Source organism: Ischnura elegans, assembly GCF_921293095.1.
Source record: "Ischnura elegans chromosome 13 unlocalized genomic scaffold, ioIscEleg1.1 SUPER_13_unloc_1, whole genome shotgun sequence".
Classification (NCBI taxonomy): domain Eukaryota; kingdom Metazoa; phylum Arthropoda; class Insecta; order Odonata; family Coenagrionidae; genus Ischnura; species Ischnura elegans.
In genome coordinates, this window is record NW_025791657.1 from 3,856,078 (window position 1) to 3,867,892 (window position 11,815).

General features: G+C 44.5%; 2 protein-coding genes across 2 annotated transcripts; both read right to left on the reverse strand.

The window, feature by feature from the left end:
* On the reverse strand, positions 1 to 867 carry LOC124172494 (histone-lysine N-methyltransferase SETMAR-like). The gene has a single exon (XM_046551934.1). It carries the CDS (start codon positions 865 to 867, stop codon positions 1 to 3), a length of 867 nt encoding a protein of 288 aa, XP_046407890.1.
* A 4,183-nt stretch (positions 868 to 5,050) lies between these two features.
* LOC124172496 lies at positions 5,051 to 6,022 on the reverse strand. The gene has a single exon (XM_046551935.1). The coding sequence runs from the start codon at positions 6,020 to 6,022 to the stop codon at positions 5,051 to 5,053; it is 972 nt and encodes a 323-aa protein (XP_046407891.1).
* Between the last annotated feature and the right edge of the window lie 5,793 nt (positions 6,023 to 11,815).

An 11,815-nucleotide genomic window follows, 5' to 3' on the forward strand; every position in this document is an offset into this window, starting at 1 on the left:
TCAGGACTGTATGGCGGATGATCGAAAATGTCCCATCCAAATTGTTTGAGAACCCGTTGAGTTGCTCCAGCAGTGTGGACGGGCATTGTCATGGATCAGAACAACTCCAGCGGTCAGCTTTCCTCTTCTTTTGTTCTGAATGGCTCTACGCAAACGTCGTAAAGTTTCACAATAAACAGCTGCAGTGATTGTGGTTCCGGGCTCCATAAACTCCACAAGCAACACACCTTGTTGGTCCCAAAACACAGTAGCCATAGTCTTTCTGTTGTTGAAGGTTTGTTTGAATTTCTTTGGTTTGTTTGGTGAATTTGAATGCATCCATTGTTGAGATTGTCGTTTTGTTTCCGGTGTGTCGTATTGAATCCAGGTTTCATCCCCAGTCACGATTGATTTCAAAAAGTTGCCTCCTTCATCATGATAACGCTCAAGAAACTCCAAAGCTGACGCCATTCGTCCAGTTTTGTGGCCGTCTGTCAACATTTTTGGGACCCAACTTGCACAAAGTTTTTTGTAGTCTAACTGCTCAGTAACAATAGAGTACAAAACAGACCTTGAAACTTCTGGAAATTCCGTAAACAACGCAGTAATGGTGAATCTGCGGTTTTCTTTAACCCTACTGTCAACTCGTTTAACCAGGTCATCTGAAATGACAGATTTGCGTCCTTGGCCCCCTTCATCATGCACATCATTACGGCCATCTTTAAACTTTCGACACCATTCACGCGCAACACCATCACTCATGAAGTTTTCCCCATAAACACGACTCATTCTCCGATGGATTTCTGCAGCACTATGGCCTTCAGCCTGTAAAAAACGAATCACACTTCGCAATTCACACTTGGCGGGAGCATCAATAATGGCGGACATGTGTACGTGGCTGTAGCAAAATGCCGACTCGTATTAATACCTCATCAAACGAAGGAAACTTTCCACCCTCAGCCAGTTTTAATAGGTGGTTATTAAGACATGTTTCCCTGAGCTCTGTGCCTCATGCATGCATTGGTAACCTCAGACGATGTAAAACTCCTATCCACTCTTATCGAAACTAGGTCCCTGTGACGTCACGTGGAGTGGAATCGCATGGGCGCCAATCAGGCCTTTTTCAAATGAGGATAAAAATTGACCATTGCCATTCGTCTAAACTGGGAATTATAAAACCAAATAATTTGTATATTATGAATACAATAATGGTGGGTAACGAATCGCAATCAATGCCTTTCGTTTTCTTTGATGAAGGAAACTGCCTTATTGGTTGCCACAAATTTTGACTTTTTTCATGTTTGCTATAAATATATCCAATATTTATTTTTGAACAGTAAAATTTTTGATAGAAAATCAGGCCCGATAAATACTCATAAAAAATTGCCTCACTGAAGACAGGAACTCCAGCCTTAGATGCAAGAATAGAGGTAATCCCATGATCCTTTTGAGCTAGTGGATGATGAATACATTAATTATTTATTGTTTGTAAAAAAAACATGACACCAAAGTTTGAGGAAGTCTGTCATCTAAATGAAGCAATCAATTTCAATGCAACAAGAAGCATATAAAAGAGATTTTATTTCTACATTTGACCATTTACTTTTTTAAAAATTCCTTCCTACAGTATTTCGTTCACTTAATTCTTCCCAAAAAAACCTATTTTTCACGTAAAATCAAGTTTCCCAACTTTGGGTGTGTAGCGATGGCTACGCTAAATAACACACTTCGGTTATCTGCGGAGAGGCGTTTATTGTGACTTGACAATACAGGACTGAACTTGGGTAGCCCAGATGGCTAGCTTATATACATGCGGCGAATATTCTGGAACGCCGCGCCGGATCTTCCTCGAACCTTCTAGAATTCCTGAAAAGATATAGGAAAAAATACCGGCCGGCGCTAGGACTCGAACGCGCGCCGTCCGATTAGTAGGCGGACACTTATCCACTGGTCCAACTCTACATTGTGGCGGACGATGCGCCACACTACTCCCCCCCTTGGAGGAGAGACAGAGTGTTGGCAACAAAACGTTCTGGAGGACGGACGGCGCGGCCGGAGCGAGTGGTGGTATCTGGTGACGGAGTAGGCGGAGGGTCCTCCTCAAGAAGATGGGCTGGCTTGAGACGGTCGATTGATATAGTGGCTGGTTTGCCATTGATGTACAGGGTATACGTCTTCTCACCGCGGCTGAGGACAGGATATGGTCCCGCGTAAGGTGGTTGCAGGGCTGGCCGCAAAGCGTCTTGGCGGACAAAGACCTGGGAGGATGTGGCCAAGTCCTTGTGGATGAAGACACGCTGCGATGAGATGTGGCGTGACGCAGGGGTCGGACGCAGCTGGCTCATGTGGTTACGCAGCTGAGAAACAAGATCCTGGGAGTCCAGATGCTGGGCAGAGTCGACAAAAAAGTCCCCGGGAAGACGCAGTTGCTCCCCGAAGAGGAGTTCGGCAGGTGTTGTCTGCAGGTCGGCTCTCCAAGTTGTGCGGAGGCCGAGAAGAACTGTGGGTAGTGCGTCCATCCATGAGTTGGAAGAAGAGCACATGAGGGCCGCCTTAAGAACGCGATGTAGTCGTTCGACGAGTCCGTTTGCCTGGGGATGGTAGCTCGTGGTGTGATGTAGCGTTGTTCCCAGAGTGGTGCAAAGTCTCTGGAAAAGAGATGACACAAACTGTCGTCCACGGTCGCAGGTGATGTGTTGAGGACAGCCGTAGTGAGCAACCCATCCAAGGAGAAAGGCGCGGGAGACGCTGTCTGCGGTGATGTCTGCTAGGGGTTCTGCGACTGGCCAGCGGGAGAATCGGTCGATAATTGTGAGGAGGTACCGGTAGCCGGAGCAAGACGGGAGAGGTCCCACGATGTCCATATGTATGTGTTCGAAACGCCTGGTTGGCGGAACGAAGTCTCCAAGTGGCGTTGTGATGTGACGAGACACCTTGCAACGTTGGCAGGAGAGGCAGCTGCGAGCCCATGCGCGACAGTCCTTTCGCATGGATGGCCAAACATATCGACGGGAGACGAGTTTAATGGTGGAGTTTGCACCAGGATGACTAAGGGAGTGGATGTTGTCAAAGATTTGCCGGCGATATGAGGGAGTAACGTAGGGGCGTGGGGTTGGCATGGAGGTGTCGCACCATAGTGAAATGTTCGTTCCGGGTACAGGCCTACGGTGAAGTTGAAGAGCCGTACCGCTGTGGCGTAGTCTTTGGAGCTCTTCGTCTTCATCTTGGGAGCGAGAGAGAGCGGCGAAGTCAATCGGAGACGGTGTGGATATGGATTCTACCCTGGAGAGACAGTCCGCGACGACGTTGTCAAGTCCGGAGATGTGTCTCACGTCCGTGGTGAATTGTGAGATGAATTCCAGGTGATTAAATTGTCGTGGTGAGCAGGTGTCGCTACTCTTCTTGCTGGGGCCAAAGGCATAAGAGAGTGGTTTGTGATCGGTGAAGATGGCGAAATCGCGGGCTTCAACCATCGGCCGAAAGTGCCTCACTGCTTGGTGGGTGGCGTAGAGTTCGCGGTCGTAAGTGCTCCACTTCTGCTGGGAAGGTGTCAGCTTGCGAGAGAAGAAACCGAGTGGCTGCCAAGAGTTCCCAAAATTTTGCTGTAGGACAGCGCCGATTGCGGTTCGGCTAGCGTCGACGACAAGAGCCAGAGGTGCTGAGTCGATTGGATGCGACAGGGTTGCCGCCTTGGCTAGTCCGCCTTTAGAGGCATCGAAACTCTGCTGAAGTTCTGGTGTCCAGAAAATTGGAGTGGAGCTCCTGATATCAGGACCTTGAAGTAGAGCATTGAGAGGGGCCTTTGTGGATGCGGCGTGTGGTATGTGCTGTCGATAAAAATTCAGCATACCGAGGAATCTCCGAAGGTCCTTTATGGTCTTCGGTGGAGGGAAGTTGTTGATAGCAGCTACCTTGTCAGGTAACGGCGAGCATCCGTCAGCGCTCACGTGAAAGCCCAGAAATGTGACCTTGGAAGATCCTAGGACACACTTAGCTGAGTTGACGATGACACCGTAGTCAGAAAGGCGCTGAAATAATATCCGCAGGTGTTGATGGTGCTCTTCCTGCGAACGGGAAAATACTAAGATGTCATCTATGTAAGGAAAGCAAAAATTTAGGCCTTCGAGAGCTTCGTCGATGAAGCGCTGCCATGTTTGGGCGGCATTTCGAAGTCCAAATGGCATAAATAGGAATTCAAAAAGGCCGAAGGGTGTAATTATGGCTGTCTTCTCTATGTCTTCGGGAGCCATTGGAATTTGAGTGAAGGCCTTGGCACAGTCGATAACACTGAAGATGTTGCACCCCTGAAGAGCGTGGGAGAAATCCTTCAGATGGCGGACGGGGTAGCGGTCCGGTATCGTACGTGCGTTGAGAGCCCTGTAGTCACCACAAGGTCGCCAGCTACTATCCTTCTTGCGAACCATGTGTAGTGGTGAGGCGTAAGGGCTGTGTGAGCGACGTGCAGTGCCTTCGCGTACTAGTAGCTCGAATTCTGCCTGTGCATCTCGGAGTCGATCCGGGGCTAGACGGCGGGCACGGCGGTAGATTGGCGGTCCAGGTTGTAGGCGTATGTGGTGCTTGGTATGATGGTGGATCTCCCGAGGAGTCCCTGATGGCCGCGTGATATCAGGAAATTCGGCCAGGAGGTCGTGGTAGGATGAAGAGCCCGACAGAGCGCGCACGCTGTCCTGGTAAGTTCGACGTCGATGACCCGATGTAGAATGGCCAGTGATTGCGTCGATGAGCTGAGCAGTGGCCATGTTAGGAATGAGTTGAAAGTGGGTTAAGAAATCTGCTCCGATGATTGGCTCGGTAACGTCGGCAACGATGAATCTCCAAAGGAAGTCACGCGGGAGGCCGAACTGAAGGCGTAGAAGTAAAGTACCATAAGTACGGATCCTACTGTCATTGGCTGCGGAGAGCTCGTAGTCAGTGCAGGTTCGTTGTTCGGTGCATAATTTTACAGGGTAGATTGAGAGATCCGATCCTGTGTCTACGAGGAAACGCCGCTGGGAGAGGCGGTCGGTGACGAAGAGGCGGCAGCCTGTGATAGAACGACTCATAGCCGCCGTTACGAGTCGCTGTTGGAGTTTACCGGATTCACTGCATTTGCGGTGCATGGCTGGATGCAACGTCTGGCTTCGGCTCCAAATTTGCGATGGTAGTAACACATCTCAGGCTGAGCGGGGCGCGGCGCGGGTAGAGATCTGCTCCAAGTCCGTGAGTACGGAGGTTTTTTCAGATGAGCTTGTATATCTTCGAGCTGCTTTGAGAGTTTCTCAACCCGTTGGGCCAATGACGAAACATCGTTGGTATGGCGTACTGCATGGATGGCGGGTGCAGTTGGAGGCGGAGCCACGGCGACGATGCGGTCGGCCATATTTGCAAGTTCATCAAGAGGCATTGAAGTAACTTGCGTTTGCAGGATGGCTTGAGCGTTGGCCGGAAGACGTTGCAACCATGATGTGCGGAGGAAAGAATCCTCCACAAGGGTGGTGCTGATGAGAGACCGCATGCGTCGTAATAGTTGCGAAGGCTTGGTATCACCGAGCTCTTCTGCTGTGAGGAGTTGCCGCACCCGTTGATCCTCGGAGGGAGAGACGCGCTGTATCAATAGGTTTTTCAGCGTTAGGTAACGATTCTCGGCCGGAGGATTCACGATAAGATCGCTTATTTCACTGGCAAAACGATGGTCTAGGTTTCCCACGACGTTATCGTATTTAGTCTTGTCCGAGGTGATGTTGCCCAAAGAAAATTGTGCTTCGACTTGGGCGAACCATATTTCAGGCTGTGCTGGCCAGAAAGGAGGCAGTTTCGGAGTGACGCGGTAGACGGCAGCAGTGTCGACGCCGTAGGATGATGGAGACGGTGAGGCTTGTTGCGATGACAGCGTTGTTTGCTGCTGTTGTTGCTGCAGAGCCTGCTGGTGCTGTTCTTGAAGGAGCGCTAGCTGTTGGCTGTGGTTCGTTTGGTGTTCGGCGAGTTGCTGCTGGAGTCCCGCGATTTGAGCCTGCAGTTTGGCGAGTTGATCTGCGTCTGCCATGGTCGCGTGTTGTCGGGGTCACCACTGTAGCGATGGCTACGCTAAATAACACACTTCGGTTATCTGCGGAGAGGCGTTTATTGTGACTTGACAATACAGAACTGAACTTGGGTAGCCCAGATGGCTAGCTTATATACATGCGGCGAATATTCTGGAACGCCGCGCCGGATCTTCCTCGAACCTTCTAGAATTCCGGAAAAGATATAGGAAAAAATACCGGCCGGCGCCAGGACTCGAACGCGCGCCGTCCGATTAGTAGGCGGACACTTATCCACTGGTCCAACTCTACGTTGTGGCGGACGATGCGCCACAGGTGTTTGGCATTCTCTTAGTTTTAGTTGCAATAACTTTGAATTTGATTTGAGAAAGCCAGATCTATTGTTGAATATTTGCAGAAAATACAGTTTACATGTGTTACAATATTGTTTACAAAATTTGATAGATTCTTTTGATATTTCTTCTATAGAAACAGAAATCTTTGCTAACTTCAAAACCAATGGATCAATAGAAAATTGTATTTTGACAGTGCCCCGTATAATCTGGTTCTATTATTTCTCATTCTGAACTATTGATAAACAACTCGTATTCGAACTAAAATATTTTCACCAGTATACATCGTGAATAGTGGCATGTGCTTGCATAATCTGACTTAGTAAAATTGTGTAAGAACAAGAATGAATGTATGTACTGAAATGATGAGAACAGCTCCAACGTATGCGAGAATGAATCATGTTGAGACGGTAAAATAACACTTGCTCCTACTGCGCGAGAGTATTTGCTCCAGATTATGGGAAAATTACAGTTAATTATGCAATTACGTGCCTGCTACGTGATAAACTGGCTTTGCTACGCAGCACTTGACAACAAATAGAAGAAATTATATACAAGTAATAGCTATAAAATAAGCAACCATACCTAATTATGAAAAGGTATTTTTAAAGGAAACGACCTTTGTACTCAATGGAAGGAATCTGCCATGGTATTCCGTATGTTTTATGTTGAAACTTAAGTTTTAGTTTGCCGCTGGAGTAAGGTGTCGAATATTCTGATTCGTTCTTCGCAATCCGCACAGCTACCAACATAACAAACTCCAGTCATCGTTGCGCATTCCAACTGTCAATCGCAACCCGTCAAACAGCTCATACGGCGGGAGGCGTCAGAGAAAAAGGATAATGACGATAATGAAACCAAAATTTCCGATCGCAGAAATATGGCAAAACTGTGGTCTGCTATCTACCCTTTACTTTGCTATCCACCCTCCCTTCCCCTCACGTTTTAAGGCGGCGTGACGTCACGTTTGGGAACCGCATGGCTGAAAGGGTTGAAAGTACATGGCTGCGAATGGGAATGTATGAATCACTGCGATATTTTGACAATTTTCTTCGCGATTTTTCAATTGAAGCATTTGTATTTACTGTGTTACTTAAAATGAAGAGAGAATCCATTGAACACTTCCACCCAGTCATTGGTGTCCCGCTTTACGAATGTTAAAATCAAGTCACCTTAGGTAAATCTTGTAACGTAATAAACGTTCTCATTTACACATGACACTCATAATCAAATGCATTTAAATCGATCGCTTCCCAACTTATATTGGTTTATGTAACTCTTTGCTCGCATTCATGGCCTTAATTCATCGCAAAGCTATGCATTTCGTGTCTAAATCATTTTGAGGGCCAAATATCTTCACTTTTCAGCGAATATGCAACGTATGAGCGTTAAATTGCTTTAGCGCGTAAACAGTACGTCCATGGAAGAAGGAGAGAAGGAGGGTCCTCCTTCTTCCATGGTACGTCGTCTGCATTCCCTATCGTGACGTCACGCTCCCTCAGGGTGTCCCCTCCTTTCGATGTTGACAACAGCGTACCGACCCAACGGCGCATGTAGTAGTTTATAAGGTCAGGTAGTAGAGGCTGGCGAGGAGGAGGCATTTCGCGAGTCGCGTTTCCATAAATACTCTACACAGGATTCTCCACTCCCTTGGTTCCTGTGATTCCCACCGATCGCATCAAATAGCGGCGCTGATGTAGCGAGCCCCGATTGTTGAGTCCTTCTTATTGGATAGAGGGATAACCTCAGAAAGCAACCTGTCATGGCGAAATGCGCAAAGAGGCACAAAACGCCGCGAAGTTAAAAATTAAGTGAAAATGAAGATATGTAGTTTTAAAGGAAAACAGGATTCGAAAGTGTTGTAATATATGACATATGTAACCGCACAAAAAATTGGGATATTTCTTTGCATAGATTTATACATATAAGTTAATATGTTTACTATATATGAAATAATATAAGTTAATATGTTTACTGTATATGAAATGTGCATTACCGTGATACTTGAGAGCCATTCATTTTAGATAAATGTTGCTTCATCGGCTGAATAAAATAAACAAAAACGTAGTGCAACAACTCATTTCGATGGACTGGGATAACCTCAAGAACAACCCATGTTTACTAAACGTATTAACTTATGTGTTATTCATATGATATGTATTTGGTATCTAAAATAACAGTAAGGCGTTAAGGATGAAAACGAAACAGTCTTTTGTAAACAAATAGTTTAATGACGAAAGATTAGATGAAATAAAGTTGGACAAAATCTTGAACAGCGTTCCGATGCACAGTGATAACCTCAAAAGCAACCTTTGTTGGCAGAACAGGGAACAGTCCCTACGACTGTCAAATAATCGAAAGAAATGCATATTTAAGAACTCATTACCGTGATACTTGTGAGCCATTCATTTTAGATAAATGTTGCTTCATCGGTTGAATAAAATGCACTGAAAAAACTGAAGGGACAGACTCAGCAATTTTCCACAAGAAAGCTGCGATGATCGTGTCATACAGCCAACCTCTCTTAAAATCAGGGAAGACTTTACGAATTGCACTGACTTCCTCCGGTGGTATTAGAAAATCTAAGGACTTCAATTCATACATTTTGACGGAGAATGAACCAACCTTGCAAACTTCCATTGATAGACTGGCAACATCTACAATTGGCTCAGTGAAGCTGCTCACCTCATTAGATAAAAGTGATATTTTTATATCTTTCCTTCGGACATAACCAGGTCTTTTAAATAGATTAACCATGGGCCTTCTCTTCTTAATAGCAGGATGTAACTTCAGCTGAGGGCTGAGTTTGGCATTTGGAGGTACATCATGTGCTGATAATGTCCCCAAAGTGGAATTGCTTTGGTTGCATTCAATAGCACCCTGACACGTCTCCACCAGCAGCTTTAATGATTTGCTAAGGTAGGGAAGTAATACAGGAGAGCACTGCTGGCTTAAGATTTTCAATTTATCCAGGTGTTGACCAATGGCATGACTGTGTTGTACATTAATGTGCTCTAATTTGCAATCCTTAGAGGTGGAAACACTCTTAAACAGTTTATCTGGAGGAAAATTTAGGATTGTTTCATGGATAGGTGCAGGAGTAGGTCTATTTCGGACAACAAATGAATGAACCTTATGTACATGTTTACAAAGAGCATAGTTGTTAGGACAAGAGCATGTATATAAGTGGCAACAAAGGTCCTGGCATGAAAACTCATTACACCTTATAAAACACAAGTCAGGGTAGAGACAAATCTGGGATATATTTTCCACCGTGTATATAGTAGATTGGTCATTTTGAGATTTAACATGCCAGACATTTTCATCGGATGTTGAAAAAATTTCATCATCGGAAATTTTCAATCCATCATGTGGTCATTATAGGGTGGTTTCCTATTATTTTTTTATTGCCTAAATCGAAAGATTATTACTCCTGGAGTACGTATTTCACGCTTTTAGATTTTTAAATTACGATATCTATTTTTCGCGATTAAATGAAAAGTGAAAATTTTCAAGCGTGCGAAAACGCGACGGGTAAGTATGAATGTCGGGAAATCTCTCCGTGTGACGTATTTCTGGTTCCCGCTGCCGCCTTATGAGGTGACCTTGAGGCGAGGCTTAGCGCTGATACGACGCAGGCTGCTAGCGGGTAGCTGAGTACCCTGCTGACTGGTAGCGCTTGGCTTAAATAAGGATTATTAATACCTTATCAAACGAAGAAAACTTTCCGACCTTAGCCAGTTTTAATAAGTGATTATTAAGACATGTTTCCCTGAGCTCTGCGCCTCATGCATGCAATGGTAATCTCAGACGATGTATAACTCCTATCTTCTTGTATAGAAACTAGGTCCCTGTGACGTCACGTGGAGTGGCATCGCATGGGCGCCAATCTGGCCCTTTTCAAATGAGGATAAAAATGGACCATTGCCATTCGTCTAAACCGGTATTTCTAAAACCAAATAATTTGTATATTATGAATACACTGATGGTGGGTAACGAATCGCAATCAATGCCTTTCGTTTTCTTTGATGAAGGAAACTACCCTATTATAGGAGTTTTGAAATCCTAATGGAGGCTTCTTACTCATTCTTTTATATGCTAAACCTAAATGGACAGTTTTATGAATGGTAAGAAGCACCTGAATTAAATCATCAAGGCGCCTATTTACTTTTCTGTTCAGATAGTGGCTTTTCAACTTATTATGAAATGATTCAACGAACATATTGGTATCTGTAGCAGCATGAGGAAAATTTCTGTTACACATGGCCCACTTCTCTTTCTTGCTACAATAGTAATCTTTGAAATATTTTGTAAATTCACCAGCTTGATCAGAATATTTGGCTAAGAAAGAGTTTAGCATAGCATTAAATACAGTATCATTTTTTTCCTCAATCAAAGTTTCCAAAACTTCGTTGACTTCCGTAATAAGTTCCTTATTTTTTACTTTTTGGTGTAGGCTTTTATGCCAGTTCCTTTTCACATGCCACAAACAAAGTAAATGTTTAGTTTTGTGACCAGATACCCCCCTCACTGCATTACCTAAGGCTTCATCACCATCTGTCATGACAGCATTTACATGCAAATCAGGGGACCTATCCATAATACTTTGCAATAAGTAAGTTAGTGTCTCCTCATCTAAATGGCTTGTGATGAAATGGGCGACAGGGTAACCAACACCATACTCATCTGGTACAATCAAGTTAAGCAAATGAAATTTGTACTGATTGGTGCCATGAGTAGAGTCTATGCATAGTATTCTACCACAGCCCTCTATCATTTCTTTTAACTGAAGTTTCTGCTGAATACCCAAAACAAAAAGTTCAGAAGCGTGTGGTAAATTATCTAAACCCTTATTGCCTATTATTGTACCTGAGCCCATAGGTTTATAAACCAAGATCGAATCCTTACTTTCATCTTTCATTAAGTGCACAAGTAAATCAACAGCAACTGCATCATCATCACTTAGGTGCTTTTTTGAATTCAAATCATACTTCATTTTGTTTATTTGAGTTGATGTGATAAAATGTTCTTTAAGGGGTAGCATATCATTTAAACTGGGATCAGCAGGCTGAAAATACTCTTGAATTTTATGTGCTGGCACACTTTGTTCCAGAAGGGAATTTATTTTATACTTTGTTGCATTGTCCCATCGATAAAATTTAACATTTTTAAATTCCAGGTCATGATTGTGAGCATTCACATATTTCACAGACACACCCGATTCACTTTCATTTACCAACATACGTGCTATGCAGTCACTATTAGGCATACGGCCAAATTTCCTTTTTCTATTTGTTTTATTGCTCACTATGCCATTCTTGTGGTGATTGTTAAATTTGCAGATGAAATACATGAACCTTTTACCACGATTCACACGCTCCCCATTGTGTTTGACCAAGGACATGTAATTTAGCTGACATTGACTAGTTTTCCATGCATTAAAATCAAACATATCTTTGAATT

Bases quoted from the DNA above. Each gene is read 5' to 3' on its own strand.
- LOC124172496 (XM_046551935.1), bottom strand. From the start codon at position 6,022: ATGGCAGACGCAGATCAACTCGCCAAACTGCAGGCTCAAATCGCGGGA.
- LOC124172494 (XM_046551934.1), bottom strand. From the start codon at position 867: ATGTCCGCCATTATTGATGCTCCCGCCAAGTGTGAATTGCGAAGTGTG.